Genomic DNA, 19,598 nt, shown 5'->3' on the forward strand with positions numbered 1-19,598 from the left:
CAAATATCTATTACGGAACATCGGTCGGCTATATCTGATCTTCAAAAATCCACGCAACAAAGTGAGCTCAAGATGGAGAAAATCGAAGAAACAATTAATGTAATGAAGAAGAAACTCGACTTTCTGACCTTTAAAAACTCTGACTTAGAATCCAGAATGCGACGGCAGAATCTTCGAATGATTGGGGTGCATGAAGCTGTTGAATCTGATAACCCTATGAAGTATTTTTCTCAACTTTTAAAAGATGCATTTCCTACTGTATTTCCTGACCAACCACCGTTATTGGATCGTGTTCACAGAGTTCCAACATACTCGCCTAAGTCAGATAAACCTCGACATGTCATTTTATGTTTTCATTACTTTCAAGACAAGGAGAAACTGTTTCGTTTCGTTCGATCTAAAGGTTACATTGATTTTCTGGATCTTAAGTTCCGATTCGTGGAGGATTTCAGTAAACCAATCCGGGATCAACGAGTTCGTTACAGATCTGTGATGTCGGAACTCTACAAGATGGATTTAAAACCAGCGCTGCTTTATCCTGCACGTTTAAGGATTCGTACGTTGGATGGAGCCCTCCGTTTTTTTGAATCTCCCTCGGATGCCCAGAGTTATCTGGATCAATTTTCACCTTCAACATCTTAATCGTAATTTTTAACTATCTCCGTTGATCGGAGGTTGTGAATTTGTCGGTCTTAATTTTTTTTTTGCCCTATATGGGCAGAAAAGTTTATTTTTGATTATTTAATATGGTTGCTAAACGTTCTTTTTAACTGCATCATTTCTTTCTTTTTCCCAGGGGATTCTGGGTGGTTATTTCCTCACCGTCATTTTACGTATTTCCTTTGTGGCCTTAAATTTTGTAGTTTTTTAAAATCTATTTTGTTTTGTAGGTTTTTATAACTAGTTTATGTTAATAATCTCATTTTTTTTTGTTTTGTTTACTCATGGGTCTGGGGTTTGTTGCAGTTTTTTTTTATATTTTCTGGCTTTTACTCTGTTATATTCTGTGTTTATTTTAATTGAGTTATCTTTTTTTTATTCTTTTACTGTTTTATAATTAGCTGATCTTTTTTATATTTATACTTTTTTTAGGGAGTGTATACCAGAAGTCATGGGGGTAGTTTTAGTGCTTCTTTCGGGCTGGTCTGCGTTAGATTTAGCCTTGGGGTCATGGGGTGGGGGGTGGGGGGTGGTGGGAGGGGCTTCACGTTTTAGTTTTCTTCTTCTGCTATGTACATTATTGAAGTATTGGTTGCATTCTTCTTCCCGGTATCTCTTGTATGTTCTGTTCCCTTTCCGGGTTCGTGGGTCGAGCCTATCGTCAACCCTCCTTGTTGCGGGTTGACTTTAGGGTTTATGGAGTCTATTATTAATTTTGTCTCCTGGAATACTAATGGTCTTAATCATCCTATTAAAAGGAAAAAAGTTTTTAAAGTGTTCCGAGACTTAAAGCACAAATTTTATTTTTACAAGAGACCCATGTGCGGATGGGGGACAGACTACGTTTTTTTAAATTCTGGAAGGGTCAACAGTTTCATTCGAACTCCAATGCTAAGATTCGAGGCATCTCTATTTTTATAGACTCCTCAGTTACTTTTATACAATATGATATTATTTCTGATCCGAATGGTAGATTTCTATTTGGTTAGTGGTCTACTATTTAATAAAAAGGTAGTTTTGGTTAATGTTTATGCTCCTAATATGGACTGTCCGGAATTTTATAAATCATTATTCAATCAGTTCCCGAATTTGAATGAGTTTTCATTGATCTGGGGTGGAGATCTTAATACCTGTTTGTCTCCAGCTTTGGACCGTTCGGCTCCTCTACGGACCTTACCTAATAAATCTGCAACTTTGATTAATTCATTCCTCTCTGATTCTGGGTCGACGGACATTTGGCGTTTTTTGCATCCTCAGGAAAAAGATTTTTCTTTTTTTTTCACATGTTCACCATTCCTATTCAAGAATTGATTATTTCTTTATTGATTCTCGTCTTATTTCTTCAGTGATTAAATGTGATTATGACTCTATAACCATTTCGGATCATGCTCCACTTAAGCTTTCTATTAAAATTCTGGCCAATATACAAAATAATAGACAATGGCGTTTTAATTCGCTGTTGCTTCAGGACTCGGACTTTGTTAACTTTATGAATGAACAGATTGATCTTTTTTTTACAATTAACTATACAGAGGATATTTCTGTAAACATTCTTTGGGATACTTTTAAAGCTTATATTCGTGGTCAGATTATCTCCTATTCTGCTGCTTTGAGGAAGAAGCTGAAGCAGGAGGAGTTGGTAATTGTGGACAAGATTAAGGAAATTGATAAGAAATATGTTATAGCTCCTTCTGAGGAGTTATATAAACAAAGAACTGAACTTCAAATGGAACACAGTTTATTACTTTCGTCCTCGATTGTAAACCAATTAAAGAAAACAAGAAGTGAATTTTATGTACACAGTGACAAAATTGCAAACTGTTGGCTAATCAACTGAAGTCTAATTATGCTAAATCTCAAATTAATCAGATTTATAACCAAAATAACCGACTGATACTTGATCATGTGGGGATTAATCAAACCTTCTGTGATTTTTATTCTTCCTTATATCAATCAGAGTCTCCTTGAGATTCTAAATATATGAATGATTTTTTAGATAATCTAGACTTCCCTGAGATTTCACAGGATATGTCTTCTATGTTAGATACTCCCATTACTACGGATGAGATTAAGAATGTTATTTTCTCTATGAATTTGGGGAAAGCTCCTGGCCCTGATGGGTTTACCGTAGAATTTTATAAATGTTTCGCTCCTTCATTAATCCCTTGGTTCTGTAGGGTTTTTGAGGCTTCATTAAAACTTGGTAAACTTCCTGAATCTTTTAATAGAGCATCAATCTCTCTAATATTAAAGAAGGATAAAGATCCTGCTCAATGTGCATCTTATAGACCAATATCTTTATTAAATGTTGATTCTACAGTTTTTTCTAAATTATTAGCAAATAGATTAGAAAAAGTACTTCCTTCTATTATTTCGGAAGACCAAACGGGTTTTATTAAAGGTCGTTACTCTTTTTATAATATTCGCACACTGTTATATGTTGTTTATACTCCCTCACAAAATGTTCCTGAGTGTGTTATCTCTTTAGATGCTGAGAAAGCTTTTGATAGAGTAGAATGGCCTTATTTATTTAAGGTGCTTGAAGTGTTTTTAGCTCGAAATTTATATCCTGGATTAAACTGTTATATCATTCTCCTGTGGCCTCGGTCCGTACTAACTCTTTAAGTTCACCTTTTTTCCCTCTTTTTCGAGGTACTCAACAAGGTTGTCCTCTTAGTCCTTTATTATTTGATATTGCATTAGAACCTCTTGCAATTGCCATTCAGGAATCTCCAAATATTACTGGGATAACTCGGGGCTTAAAGTCCCATAAAATATCACTCTATGCTGATGACTTACTTTTATATATTTCTAATCCCCAAAAATCCATCCCGGTTGTTTAAGAGCTATTAGCACAATTTGGTTTTATTTCAGGTTATAAATTAAATCTTAGTAAGAGTGAACTTTTCCCGATTAATAAACAACTTCCCTTATATCATAACTTTCCATTTAAATTGATTAATAATTATTTTTCATATCTTGGGATTAAAATTACTTGTAAATGCAAAGATTTATTTAAGATTAACTTTTTACCATTAATTGACCATATTATTCAACTTTCATCTAAATGGTTTCCTTTATATTTAACTTTGGTCGTATTAATGCAGTTAAGATGTTTTTTTTGCCAAAATTTTTATATATATTTCAGGCATTACCAATCTACGTTCCAAAATCTTTTTTTGATAAAGTCGACTCCAAAATTTCTTCATCTATTTGGCAAAATAAAAACCCAAGACTGGGTAAAATACATTTACAGAAAGCTAAGAGAGATGGAGGTTTAGCATTCCCTAACTTTAGATTTTATTATTGGGCAATTAATATTCGACATATGAAATTCTGGTTACTTGACCAGGATATACTATCCATTCCTAAATGGGTAGCATTGGAATTACAATCTGTTCAGGGTTATACACTTTATTATACACTCTATTTTAGGTTCCTCTCTTCCTTTTGATTTGAAACGCCTTAAACAGGTGTCTAACCCGATAGTTAAATATACCTTACGTATTTGGTTTCAATTCAGAAAATTTTTTGATCTTAATCAATTTGGGTTAGCGATTCCTATTTTAGGTAACATATTTTTTCCTCCCTCTTTTACGGATCGTGCTTTTCAAATTTGGAAGACTAAGGGTATTTCACGGTTTTTGGATTTATTTTTAGATGGTTCCCTTATGTCTTTTGAACAATTATCTAATAAATATAATTTATCAAGAATACATTTTTTTAGATATCTACAAGTTAGAAATTTCCTAAGTACTATACTTTCTTCCTTTCCAATGCTTCCTCCTACATACATTTTAGATACTATAATTAACCTTAATCCATGTCAGAAAGGTGCATCGGCTATGATTTATAATATTATTATGAAACTTAGGAAAGCTCCATTTGATAAGATTAGGGTAGATTGGGAACAGGAATTGGGGTTTATCATTTCCGTGGATGACTGGAGGCAGATTTTACAATTAGTCAGTACTTCCTCTATCTGTGCTAAACATTCCCTAATTCAATTTAAAGTTGTTCATAGAGCACATATGCCCAAAGATAAATTAGCTCGCTTTTATTCTCATATTAATCCTTTTTGTGATAGATGTCCGGGGCAGATAGCCTCTTTAACTCATATGTTTTGGTCTTGCCCTATTCTGGAAACTTTTTGGAGAGACATTTTTAATATTATCTCCAAGGTATTGAATATAGATATCTCTCCTCACCCTATTACTGCTATCTTTGGACTATCTAAAATTTCCAGTAATCTATCCCCTTCAGCCCGTAGAATGATTGCATTTCTTACTTTAACTGCGAAAAGATGTATCTTGCAACATTGGAAAGAGCTTAATGCTCCAACTACCTTTTTTTGGTTTTCTCAGACGATATTGTGCTTGAATTTGGAGAAAATTAGAAGCAATCTTTATGACTCCTCATTTAAATTTGAACAGACCTGGAGATCTTTTATTCAATATTTTCATTTAATGTAATATATACCCTTCTTGTTTTTTTTTACTGTTTTTAATGGAGATCGGGATTGAGGACGTGATTTTAAGTTTTTTAACTCTGTTTGGTTTCAAGTTAGCCCATTGTTTTGCTTTGCTTTCAGTTAGTTGCACGGTGGGTTTTTTTTTGGGGGTTTTTTTTCCTTTTCTCTATTGATATATATATATAAAAATTAGTATACTATTATGTTACCTTGGTACGTTATGTTTAAATTACATTGTTTGTATTAATATCTTCTGTAATTTTATTATATTCAAACAGTGTATTAGTGCCTATATGGCTTACCTTTTTGTATACTTATTCAATAAAAAGATTTTAAAAAAAAAGAAATTATACTTATGGAGAAGCTTCATCAAGTTTCAATTGAAGAGAAACATGCGATTAAGTGAGGGAGAAGGACAATATTCTCAGTTCTTATTGGATGTTGGAGAGAACAAGATTGAGAATAATGAAAACACTGAAATCAAATTACCTGAAGATATGATTCTGCCAGCAACAACTATGGAAGAATGCATTGATCTCATCTACCTGACATTCAACAATCCTGCAGAACTCTTCTCGAGGAATTCTATCTTGGTTCCCCTTAATGAAATGATGCGAAAAATAAACTTTGCATGCATTAGACACTTCCCTGGAATCATGAAAGAATACTGCTCCTTCAATGTCGTAACTGAAGAAGCTAACGCCACTCATTTTCCTACAGAATTCCTTGATTCCATCAAACTCTCTGGATTGCCACCACATAAACTGGAATTAAAGAGGGGATCTCCCATCACTTCAATGAGGAACTTGGATCCACCAAGGCTTTGCAATGGAACGTGAATAATGGTGGAAGAACTGCACGACAATCTCATCAGAGCAAAGATTAACATTGGTGCATTCAAAAATGACATTGTCATGATCCCAAGAATTACTTTCAATTTATCAGAAGGGGAATATGTCCCCCTTCAGCGGAGCCAGTTCCCGATAGTCATGCTTTGCTATAACTATACATAAGGCACAAGGCCAAACCATGGAGAATATGTTGATTTATCTGGAGAAACCGGTATTCCCAGCATGGTCAGCTGTATGTGGCTTTAAGCTGGGTAAAAAGATATGAAAACGTTAAGAGTATTCCTGAAGGGTGGCAGATCAACCAGAAATGTGGTCATAAAAAGTGCCCTTCGTTAAACGAAGAGGAGCAATATTTGTCTTGCTATGCGTCTTTCTTCTTCAATACAGTGAATTCTTCTTCTTTAATTTCCAAGGCACATCACATCAGACTGCACTACCTTTCTCTCAAAAGGTGCCCCAACGGGTCACCCGGTTGTCTAGTATAACCATAAATTTATCCACTTCAGTTTCAGTACAAAATTTTTGATAAAAATACATGGTTTTGGAATTTCCTCATTTTCCCTAAATAAAACAGCTGCAGTTTATAGAACATAAATGCAAAGAAATTAAGCTGGAATTTTATTGACAATTCAGCTTCAACTGCAGAATTGTGATTAATTCTGCTCACTACACTTTTTAAGACACTTTTTAAGGTACAGATTGGATTTAATACACTATTATCAGAGATAATAAATTAAGTTGTGATGAGATGGGGAGAAGAGCAGATTAGCTAGTACCTATGTCAAGTTTTTAATTGAAGATAAAATAGAACAACATGGCAACTGCCTTCCCTGTGACTACAAGAAACTGTAGAGTTGTGAACACAGCTCAGCACAGCATAGAAACCTATTAAAAACTATTAACTGGTCCCCTAGTACAATAATATGCACTCTTAATCTGAATATGGTCTTGTACCTTATTCTCTGCTCGCAATGCACTTTCTCTGAAACTGTAACACGCTCTGATATTGCTCTCCTTTGTACTACCTGAATTTACTGTTGTAATGAAATGATTCTACACGGATGGCAAACCAATTTACCAACGATAACCCAATTTAAATGTGGTAACCAGAACTGCACATGGTACTCCAAGTGGGGCCTAACTAAAGTTTTAAGCAACTACAACATGACTTCCTGGCTTTAATAGGAAATGACAATGCATTATAATATTGAGGTGGTTGTAAATAATGAAAGCTATAACCTTAATGTTTGAATTTTATTTGCTTCTGTTCCATACCCAAGGTTGCTGAATGCACCATGCTTAAAGAATCCAAAAATCAACCTGATAACTTCCTAAATATCAGATAACAGAAAATTTCCAAATTGGTTATGCTGTAACTACTACTCCAACTTTCCCCATCAGCCATCCCTCTCACCTCCAATATCTGTAATTATAGGTAAAAATAAGTTAAAAGTTAACAGCATTGGCAAGTTCCAGCTCACTCAGAGCAAGAGAGAGATACACACAAAGATTGTTGGTCACCTTATCCTGGTTTCATCATACCTCTAGCTCATCACCTCCTAGTATCAGCAAGAATCAAAGAGAACTTTGATCACTGATTCTTAAACTAAAGGATCCACTAACCTGATATCAGGATCTCAACTTTTTCCAAGATAAAAAGCAATGGGCTGCCTAATTTCAAAATGTTCTATCTCAGGAACTTCAAGAGCTGTACCCAATAATGTCAAAATCCACACTGAACTATCTTTGCAAGTATGAAGGAAAAGCAAAACAAAACACAAATAACAGTTTCTTGCAAGTCTGACCAAACAATTTCAACCTTAAAATAATGAACAGATTTTGAGAAAATCCTACAATAATTCCAATTACTACAATAATATGATTCTGATCATAGCTGTGTCACTTCTTAGTTTTCATTTAAATAATTCAATGAATACTACAAGAAAACAATAAAGGGACAGATTGAACTGATCTTAGTTTGCCTTAATGTTTGGGACAATTACAAAAGGGATGAACTGAGTAATGCTCGAGTAACTCACCCTTGCTCTCATGTAGCCCAGCTCACTGTTGAACAAAGGGAAGACATGATTCTGTAACATGAATTCCATCTGGTCTTTGTAAATCTTTTTCTGTTTCAGAAGCAAACAAACATAGCAGATTCAGCAGATTTAAAGGTGAGACCATGAACACAAAATAAAGGAAGAAATGCATGTTATGAAACCCAATTTCATTATTTAAACTGAATGACCCTTCTCCAGCACAAATCTAAACAAAAACATCACCTGCCAAAACAAATCATTTTTCTGCAAATCATGCAAGTCGCCCAATGAGAATAGATTCAGACTCATTTTTGATTTACACATTTACAACAGCAGTTATCCATTTAACATACCCCTAACAGGGAAAATAGTGATCATGTGATGTGTGACATGGAAAAGAGAAATATGAATGCATTCCTCAGCAAAAATTCTAATTGCAGTATTCTACAAAACCATGCTTTGAATTTTTTATAGAACAAAACAGAATACATTCTTTACACAAAAGACACTGTAGCACAGATAACTAGGTAAATAAGTATTGTTCTACTTTATCATGGTGGCATATTAATCACCTTTAGTAGTACTTCTGCTAGGGAACCAATCATATGTAAAGCTCCATCTTTCTTCCGGGGATCAACTGTTGGTTCTGTCAGTATTTGGTAGCAGAATCCCATTGTTTTTTGCAACACCTAAATCATAAGAAAAAGATTAATACTTGTAACATAGCCTTTAACGAAGTTCAACCACAAAAAAGAGAAAATCTGCAGATGCTGGAAATCCAAGCAACACAAACAAAATGCTGGAGGATCTTGGCAGGACCAGAGAAAAATGAATACAGTTAAAAGGTTTAACTCTACACCAAATCTTTTTTTCTCCAGTCCTGCTGAAGGGTCTCTGCCCAAAACTTCAACTGTACTCTTTCACATAGATGCTGTCTGGCCTGCTGACTTTCTCTAGCATTTTGTCTGTGTTGCTTCAATAAAGTTTATAATATTATGTGCTCATTGTTAAATAGAAATTTGGGAATAAATACATTACACCAATAGTGATAGGTGGATAATACACTGGTTTCAACTAATCAAGTCAAAGGAGAAACTAATACTTGCTTAAGCAACAAAATTTTCTAACCAGATACTCATTTGTAATGTTTCCAAATACCCATCTAAAGCATAATCTGTATTGTTCATGCACCAGTTAGCACCCTTCAGTTGAGTTCTGTGCTTTCTTAAAAATTGCAATTAATTGCATCTGATATACAGTGCCTATAAAAAGTATTCACCCCCCAAAAAAACTTTTCTTGTTTTATTGTTTTACGACAGTGAATTTGGCTTTTATTGGATACTGAACACCAGTAAAAGATCTTCATATCAAAGAGAAAACAGATCTCTACGAAGTGATTGAAATTAATTACAAATATAAAATACAAAATAATTGATTGTGTAAGTATTCACCCCTTTAATATGATACACATCAACCCTGGTGCAGCCAATTGGATTAGAAGTCACAAAATAAGTTAAGTGAAGATCACTGTGTGCCATCAAGATGTTTCAACTGATTGTAGTAAAAATACACCTGTGAAGGTAGAGGGTAAAATTAATGCAGCAAAATGCAGGGAAATCCTTGAGGAAAACCTGATGTAGTGTGCAAGAGAACTGCAACTTGGGAGAAGACTTCCAGCAAGATAATAATCCTAAGCATAAAGCCAAAGCTACATAAGAATGGCTTAAAGCAACGAAGTTCATATCTAGAGTGGCCAAGTCAGAGACCAGACTCCAATCCAATTGAGAATTTGTGGTTGGACTTGAAAAGGGCTGTTCACTCACAGCCTCCAGTTTTGTAAAGAAGAATGAGGAAAAATTGCAGTGTCCAGATGTGCAGCTACTAAATACGGACTTGAAATTGGTGAGTAATTATGAAATCAATTATTTTGTTTTAAATTTATAATTAATTTAGATCACTATAGAGATCTGTTCTCACTTCTGTTGATCAGTGTCAAAAAGAAAAACAAATTTAATCCACTGTGATTCAATGCTGTAAAACAATAAAACATGAAAACTTCTGAGGGAGGTGAATACTTTTTATAGGCATCTAAAATATGTTCAATTGTTTTAATATCACCATTACAGCCAAATTATAAACTGGAAGTATTTTTCAAAACTCCGTTCTAATCACTTTGGAAAATTTAATAACATAAAACGGGACTCTACTAATTATTTTTATCTGTTCCTTTATTGAAATATTTGAGCTATTCTGGCAATTCACATTCCAAACATTTATTGGACCATTTAAAGTGGTTAATGCTACACAAGTTAGAGACGATGCAGGAACCCAGATGGTGTTTCAACTTGCCAGACTATATGATAATACTTCCCCACCATCAACAATGTTGGGAAGAGTATTGTGATTCAATCATATTGCTACAAAAGGACATAAACAGGCCCTTCAGCTCTCCAGGTTTATACTAACCACATTGCACATTTATACAAATCTCACTTGTCTGCCTTAATACCAAATCCCGCCATGCCAAATATTTTTCAAAATGCTTTATAAATATTGTTACTGTGGCTACTGATTCCAATTACCAACTTCCCTTTGCGAAAAACTTACTTCTCAAATCCCCTGTAAACCTCCCCTCACACCCTCACCATAAACCTATGACCGTTACTCTTAGACATCGTACCACGGGAAACAGGCACTGGCTAGCTATCCTATCTGTGCATCTCATAATTTTATACGCACAGTATATCTCTATCATGTCACCTCTCAGCCCAGGGTAAACAGATCCACGCTATCCATTCTCTCATAGCTCAAGGCCTCCAATTCAGGCAAATTTCTTGTTACTCTTTTCTGCACCCTAACTTAGACACATATCCTTACTGCAGTGTAACCAGACAGCACCTAATACTCCAAGTGCACTGTAATTAACACTTTTAAACAACCTTACTAAAGTACATGTACACAAAAATTACTACCCTGCCATCTCCTTGGTCACTTCCGCAAACAACAAATCTGTGAAACTATTCCCCGCCCCCATAGAGCCATGCTAACAATCCCTAAAACAGTCCTCTTTCAAATATAAATAATGCCCATGAGAATCCTATTCAGAAACTTTCCCCAGCACTGATGAAAGGTACCATAGCTTATGATTGCTGTCTTTATTTAGGAAGGGCACAATATCATCTAACCTCCAGTCTTCCAGTACTTCATATGTGACTAAGAAAAATACAAAAGTCTCTGCCAAGACCCCAGCAATCTTCTCCTTTGCTTCCCTTAACATTGTACAATACACTTGTCAACAGGGCCCTGGGGATTTGTGTTTCAAGATGCCCAACTACACAATGTTCATATTTTTCAGGGTCTCACTGCTCCCTCCCCTGAACTCACTGGCTTACAAAGTAACTATTGATGAAAAATATCCATTTGAGACTGCCTAGAAGTAGTCATGGTCAACCACGACCAAGAAAAACCCCAGTTGTGACAATCTTCATACCTTTGAGGTCAAGAGTGGAACTGCCCCAGTGCAACTGTTCTTTTTACTTTAAAAGCTCTCCCACACAGGCTTTCTGTCATCATCGGATATGACGGACAAACACCAAACCAACTATTAACTTATACAGTTTTATAGCATTGTAGTAGTATTTATAGTGTTCTGATTTGTTCTGTATTTCATTTAAATGCTGTGCTTTGAAAAATTATTCAGCCCCCAAAATTATTTTCTCATTTTTTAAAAATTGAAAATATATTGGTCAGATTTTTAAAATTAATCTACAAAAAACTGTAGATCATGTCAAAAGAAAACTTACAAAACCTGTCAATTTACTAAAAATTAAAAACCAAAATTGTGAGGTTGAAAAAGTATTCAAACCCTTCATAATTACCTTACTAACTTTCCTCAGGTGCAATAATTACCTTACCAACTCACCCGATTTGTTGATGGAGAAAATTGGAGGATCACCTGTTTTCAATGACTTCATGAGAATAAATACTGAGAGTAAATCTCTCTACAAGGTTCAACAATATGGTAAATTTTCAACAGACCAAGCCAAAATGAAGACTGAAGAGCATTCAAGACAAGTCAGGGAAATGATTATAGAGAAGTACATTTTTGGGGAAGGGTACAAGACTATTTCAAAGGTACTGAACATACCTCAGAGTTCCATGCAATCCATTGTGAAAAAGTGGAAAAAATATGAAACCACAGCCACACTGCATCTTTCAAGCCACCCCACTAAAGTTAGTCGCCAGAGAATATGGGCAAATGTAAGAGAGGCTACTGTGGCAGCAAAAGTCACTGAGTGAGCTGCAGAAGTTAGTGGCAGCAACTGAAGATGAAGTTCACGGCTCCACAATCTCTGAGGTCTTGCACAAAAAAGATATTTATGGAACGGTGGCAAAGCAGCAGCCCAGGCTAAAAAAAAAAGCATACCCTTGCCGGTAAAGACTTTGCAAAGCATCACTTAGAAGGTACTGTAAAGATACGGAAGAAGGTCTTGTGGGAGACTAGGTGTAAATTTAATATTGCACATCAGCAGCAGTGACTGGAAATCTGGTCAGGATTGATGGGAAGATGAATGCTACTAAATACAGAAAGATCCTAGATAAAATCCTGCTAGCCTCTGCCAGAACATTTAAGCTGGGGAGGAAGTTTGCCTTTCAGCAGGACAATGACCTAAAGCATACGACCAGAGCAACCGTGGAGTGGCTTCAAATGAAGAAAATTAATGTCCTTGAGTGTCCCAGTCAGTCCTAACCTTAATCCAAACATCTCCGTCAAGACCTCAAGATTCTTGTCCACTGCCGCTCCCCAAATAACCTGGCACAACTTGTGCAATTTCGCGAGGATTGGGCAAATCCTGCACCATTACGTTGTGCAAAGCTAATAAGCTTACCACAAAGACTACTGAGTGTAATAGCTGCGAGAGGTGGTTCAACTAAGTACTGAGCAAAGGGGGATGAAGACTTTTCAACTGCTGACATTGCAGTTTTTGAATTTTTTAGTTTTTCATGCTTTACAATTTTTCCTGGTTTTTGAGCTCTACTGTGTAAAATAGCTGCATGTGATTCACAAATAAAAATGCTCAGTTAAATTGATCAAAATTCCTGGTTGTGATAATCATTTATGTGAATAAAGGGTTGGGGGTTGAATACTTTTACAAGGCACTGTACATAATTTGTTACTCAGTTAAACAATAGTTTATATTTTATACCTCTCTAAATATGTCCATGAAACTTGGGCTAATTTGGGACAGCCGCTTAACTGGGTCTAAGTAGACTGGTCCTGATGTGTCCCAATCAACCAGAATCCACTGTATTTTCAGTACAATTTTAAACTACTTTGTAAATAATTATGGTATATAGCAGGGACTGCTGTAAACCTTGGGGTAATAGCAACTTCAGAACACCAGTTCAAAATACTAACTTCTTTCCTCTTACTGCAGGCTGTGTACAATAAAGTCTGAGCAGCTGTTGTTGGAGAGATGAAGTCTTCAAAGACATCTATATCAAAAGTAATTTAAATTCTGGTTAAATATCAATTTACATATTAAACATGTTTAAGTACATAACATTTAATGTTAAAATAACACCAATCTCATTACCAATTTTAACTTTTTAAGTACAACATTAAATGAGCCAAACTCAAACTAAATTACTTCTACAATTTATACATATTAACTGCATTATACAATACTGGTCTGTTAAACAGCTTTAAATTTAACAACTGAAGAGTTGTAAGGCTATTCCATACGTACTCAAACAGTAAATACTAAACTATCTGTGGCAACCATCTTTTCTTGGGGTTAATTTAAAAATTAGCAAATACTTGTTTTAACAGAGCTGAGTTATCAATTCTAAACTACCACATGGGTCTTAAGGTCCCCCCCCCCACCCCCACCCCATGGGGGTTGTATCAGTAGGAGTAGATGGTGAAAAGGAGACGGAGAGATCATGCTAGTCTTGGAGAACAGACAAATTTAGTTTCCTTAGAGCTGAAGATATATTGGAGCTCAACCTTACTCAATATAAAGAACTCTGTTGTAAATGTGAATGAGACCTTACTGCTACACATTGGTTATACTCAACATGAACTAAGCATACATGGATTTTTAAAACTTCTATTCGCAACACATAGCAAGTGAAACCATACTACAGTCAATAATGATGATGAAGATGGGAACAACAAAACCAATACTGAAATCATAATTTCAGTAGCAAATTGGTAAACCTAAAACTTGAGATATTTGATGCAAAAGCCATTATTTTAAAAAGCCACGTAATTTTCATTCCCACAAGTTGAGTAAACAGCACCACTTACCAAATTTCATTCGAATATACTCGTATGGATCCTCTTGCCAGAGCTCTTCATCAGCATCTGTGTAGCACATCAAGGGGAAGACAACATCCTGGATAATGCCCTATGAAATACAAATAGATTAAATTAATTTATCAAAATAAAAATCAGTAGTTAGTAAACCTAATGAACAATTTCAGTATTGCTTGCCATTTCCTAAGGGCAATTCTTGCTGAGGTACAGCACAGCTGATATTAAAGCCTTTTAATAACTTACACAAATTTCTCATGAGCAAATCTTGACTGTCCAGTTTTCAGAAAATTAATACTAACATTACCACAGCTCAATATATTTACCAGAATTATCTGATTAATAATAGAAACCTCATCTCAGAAAGCAGTTACTGTTCCCCAGAGCCATGATATGAACCATGTTAATTTACATTTATACAATTTGTTTTTCATGGTTCTAATGTATTGTGTTGTAGCTGCAAAACACTAATTTTCAATGCATTAATATGTTGGGTATAATGTCCATGTCAATAAACCTGAACTTGGAGCTGAGAATTTCAATGTTACGTAGTCATGTGTACTAAGTTTGAACATAGAAATAAAAACAAAACATACAAAAACAAAATATTTTAAAATAATAGTTACGGTGTATTCTATATAGCTACTGTTCAGAACCAATTAGAAAACATATTAAACTACAAAAGTAGTACAAGCACCTGAATATGGGGTTTTAAATTCTTCCAAGTAACAGCATGAGCAATCCCCTGGTTAATGTAGTTCAGTGTTTGCTGCAATACACGAGGAGCTACATATTGTTTCTCTTTGTACTGATACAAAACTTTCAACAGTACCTGTAACAGGATAAACTGATCAATATCTATTACATACACTTTAATAATATCTAGTACAAAAGTCTGAAATCACATGGTCAAAACAGATTAATCCAGAGTAAGAATTTGGGAGAGTATTGGGACAGTCCAATAATACACATCTTTCATAAGACATATTACATAGCGTACCTGGTGAGTGCATCAAATGAAAATATTTTAGATTAAAACTGGAGTTACCCGGAGTTATGATCAAATTTTATTCTTCAAACAACTTTTCTGGGTATTAGCACAAGGCTTAATGGGAACTGGCTGTGTAAGAATAGACTACTCTCACACGTTATCTATGACTGCAACTAAAATTATCACCTGCAAAGCATTTTGGGACATTCTGAAACAGAAACAAAAGCCACTGCACAACCACCAGACTCTTTCCTTCACTCACTGTCTCCATGAATACCAGAACAAGATCAACATGGTATGACAGCTGTTGCAGCTTGTGTAAGTTTTAAGTGCACGTATGTTAATTTAACCACAAACAGCTTTGGATGAAAATAAACACCAAGTTCTGAAAACAGATTCTCCACCAAATAATCCTGTATATTTTTTACTCTGAAAAAATGCTAAGGTATTTATTAACTGGGAGGTATAACTGGGAAGGCAAAACAAACAGGAGAAAGCATCACTTCTCAGAAAAATGCAAAATAAGAAAGAGGGTTGAAATGACACCGTACCTGCTGGATACTGACAGCATAACCTTTGAGGAATACTTCAGCAAATTCATTGTACTCTTTGGAAACATTACCCGGACTTCCATATCTGGTGAATGTAAACATATTTTAGAAGTGATTCTTTTAAATACCCTTTTGAGTTTTTCCATGCAGTTCATTTGAAAGGAGTTCACCAACAATGACAGTACAATACCAATTTGGCTTGTTGATCACTCAGGGACTCTTGTAGCTCCAATGTCGACACTGAGGTTTGATTTGATGGCCTGTCCTGAGGTTGGAGGCCTTTCTGTTGTTGTGAGTGGAAAGGATGGGAAAGGGGCTTGTTTTGCCATTATTAACTTGTTTTGCTATTGCTGCTATTTGTGTTGTTCTGCTGAATACTGTGGGTGCGCTCTGTCAATGCCAGAATGTGTGGTGACACTTGCAAGCTGCCCCCAGCACATCTTTGGGTGTGTTGGTTGTTAACAGAAACAATGAATTTCACTGTATGTTTTGATGTACACATGATAAATAAATGTGAACCTGAATCTGACACAAGCATGAATAATTTGTTTCAAATTTGTTACACTAATAAATTAATAATAAATTTTATTATTTTAGGTAAAGTGATGTAATTGGGAGAAAGAAACAAATTTGTATAACCTTATATTCACGAAACAGTGCATTGAAAACTCTCACCGTTCAAACAATCTGGCCAAGATGTGCAATGCCCATTTTTTACACTTCCACCAAGGAAGCTCTGGTCGATCATCTTCATCAACTTGGAGTGTTTCCTTAAAATCAACAAATTATAAATGCCTATAGAAAACATATCCATACCAGCAAAATGTCTGAAGAGTATGCAATGCTTGGTTTCAATAACTGGCTATTAAATAAATCTTTACAGTAAATAAGTCAATCAAGAACAAGTTTATTTTATATATTACTGCTTATTTTTAGAAAATGAGAAAAGAAAAACCAAGGAATACTTACTTCTAAATAAAACATGGTATTTCAAAGTTATTTAAGAAACATTATAGGAAAAGCGGAAAAAATTAAAATGCCGTATTTTACTTGTACTAGACTGGTCAACAGGGTCACTCAAAAATAAGTTCACTTCACTTGTATTAAGAACTAATTGTTAGTCTAAGTTTGTTACTTGGGAATGGAAAAACACCCCCTAGTTAAAATATCACTATTAATGAGGATTAACAACATGTTATTGAATATTATCACCTTCCCACAAACTTAGAACTGAACCTTTATTATTATGATGGCTTCAAAACTTTAAAATCTAAATTGTTTCATCACCCTCCCCAAAAAGCTTCATTTTTAATTTCACTTCATCTTTATTCATTAACCGGTGCCCCACAAGGCTGTGTACTCAGCTCCCTGCTGTACTCACTGTACACCCATGATTGTGTAGCCAAATTTCCATCAAACTCAATATATGTTTACTGATAACACAACAATTGCAGGCCGTATCTCGGGTAATGATGAGTTTGGAAATTAAGAACCTGGTGGCATGGTGTGAAGACAATAACCTATCCCTCAACATCAGCAAGACAAAGGAATTGGTTGTTGACTTCAGAAGGAGTAGCGGACCGCATGACCCAATTTACATCGGTGGAGCGCAAGTGGAACAGGTCAAAAGCTTTAAGTTCCTCAGGGTCAATATCACAAATGACCTGACTTGGTCCAACCAAGCAGAGTTTACTGCCAAGAAGGCCACCCAGCACCTTTACTTACTGAGAAAACTAAAGAAATTTGGCCTGTCCCCTAAAACCCTCACTAATTTTTATAGATGCACCATTCTTCTAGGGTGCATCACAACCTGGTATGGAAGTTGTCCTGTCCAAGACCGGAAGAAGCTGCAGAAGATTGTGAACACGGCGCAGCACATCACACAAACCAATCTTCCGCCCGTGGACTCACTTTATACCGCACGCTGTCGGAGCAGTGCTGCCAGAATAATCAAGGACACGACCCACCCAGCCAACACACTTTTCGTCCCTCTTCCCTCCGGGAGAAGGCTCAGGAGCTTGAAGACTCGTATGGCCAGATTTGGGAACAGCTTCTTTCCAACTGTGATAAGACTGCTGAACGGATCCTGACCCAGATCTGGGCCATATCCTCCAAATATCTGGACCTGCCTCTCGGTTTTTTTTGCACTACCTTACTTTCCATTTTTCTATTTTCTGTTTATGATTTATAAATTAAATTTTTAATATTTACTAATTTTTACTATTTTTAATATTTAATGTTTGTAATCCAGGGAGTGGGAAGCGCAGAATCAAATATCGCTGTGATGATTATACGTTCTAGTACCAATTGTCTGGTGACAATGAAGTATAAAGAATAACCATACACCTTAGTTAAGAGGGTCTTAATATACAATTTATACAGTATATTTCAGCAAACTGAGAAAGGAAGAGAGCGAAAAAATGAAAAAAGAATAACTTACAGGAGGAACATCCCTATCAACAACGGTTTTCAGAATTTCCATCCATTCTGTAAGGTTTTGTTGGTTTATTAGCTCCAATGGTAGAGTGTACTGTAATCAGAAAATAAAACTCATTAGAAGTTTCAAGTTCAGTCTATACGATTCACTTCATTCAAAATGAGTAATTGATGGGACACTGTTGATCCGTGGCATAAACACAACAGAACAAGTCAAAATGGGCCTGCTACATGGTGCATTTCAAACCACGGTATCAAGTAAATAGAGCACTCCATACCTGCCTGTGTATGGCCCTAAATAACATTCAGGAATAAGTTTGTTGTCACTTAACTATATACAAGTATATAACATGTATAACCATACATTGTATATAGAAACAAGGGTGTAAAGCACAGGGTGATAAGTGCAAGGTAACATTTGTGCCACATAAATTTCAGGTACTGGCCATCTCCAATAAGAAGGAATCAAACCACCTGCTCCTGACATTAATCAAAAACTTGATTTGCCACATAAATATTGTGCCAAGAAGAGTGGAGGCAGGATACGAAGGGCCATTGCCCTGAAATGTTAACTATTGCTCTCTACAGAGAAATGCCTGTTTCAGAAGCAAGGTATCATGTGGTAAATATCTCACCTACTGATGAGTCTTATTCTCAAGCATTTCCACTGAAATTGCCAATCCATTCCTGAGCTGCAACCTCTACGAAAAATGATGAATGCTGTAGATGCACTGTATACCACTTACAAGTTCCTTATGTGTCTTCAAGATTAATCATTACTTTTTCAGTTACCACGCCAAATTGCTGAAACTACAGTGGATTCCGGTTAATTGGGGCAGTCGCTTATTTGGGAAAGCCCTTAAAGAACAAAAACCAATCTAGAAAATAGCCAGGATTCCTTTCATTTATTTGGAACAGAAGACTGTTTTCGAACAGTTTCTAACTAGCGTCAGTTGCGTGCACTTGCGTGGCCATTAAACATTACAACATGCTTAGAACAAGCAGCTTTTAATAGCATCAGTTGCATGTGTTTGTGTTCAAAGAGCAGTTATTTTTGTCACTGATAGTTAATGAGAAATAAGCAGCATGACAATTTGCTCACTGCAGCTTCAAGCATTCTAGGCTTAGATGTCAGAAATAGCTGGGAGTAAAATGATACAATTTCACTACTTTAACAAGTTAAGAACTAGGTAGAATTTGAAGGTATTGACAATCAGCTTGAATGTTGCAAAGAAATTGAAGATTTGGAGGGTGCAATCATTGACAGCATTATATGAAGC

At 35.6% G+C, this 19,598-nt stretch overlaps 1 protein-coding gene across 2 annotated transcripts in view; it reads right to left on the reverse strand.

Moving 5' to 3' along the window:
- ipo7 (importin 7) overlaps nucleotides 1-19,598 on the reverse strand; it is a 62,878-nt gene that overhangs the window by 19,837 nt on the left and 23,443 nt on the right. For both annotated transcript variants that reach the window (XM_063061856.1, XM_063061855.1), the window contains exons 6-13: nucleotides 18,323-18,412; nucleotides 16,558-16,652; nucleotides 15,883-15,967; nucleotides 15,038-15,172; nucleotides 14,335-14,434; nucleotides 13,441-13,517; nucleotides 8,594-8,710; nucleotides 8,022-8,111 (exon numbers count right to left, since the gene is read on the reverse strand). In XM_063061856.1, coding sequence (XP_062917926.1) covers nucleotides 8,022-8,111; nucleotides 8,594-8,710; nucleotides 13,441-13,517; nucleotides 14,335-14,434; nucleotides 15,038-15,172; nucleotides 15,883-15,967; nucleotides 16,558-16,652; nucleotides 18,323-18,412 — 789 coding nt within the window. The remainder of the gene's footprint in view (nucleotides 1-8,021; nucleotides 8,112-8,593; nucleotides 8,711-13,440; nucleotides 13,518-14,334; nucleotides 14,435-15,037; nucleotides 15,173-15,882; nucleotides 15,968-16,557; nucleotides 16,653-18,322; nucleotides 18,413-19,598) is intronic.

Source organism: Mobula hypostoma, chromosome 11 (genome assembly GCF_963921235.1).
Source record: "Mobula hypostoma chromosome 11, sMobHyp1.1, whole genome shotgun sequence".
NCBI lineage: Eukaryota > Metazoa > Chordata > Chondrichthyes > Myliobatiformes > Myliobatidae > Mobula > Mobula hypostoma.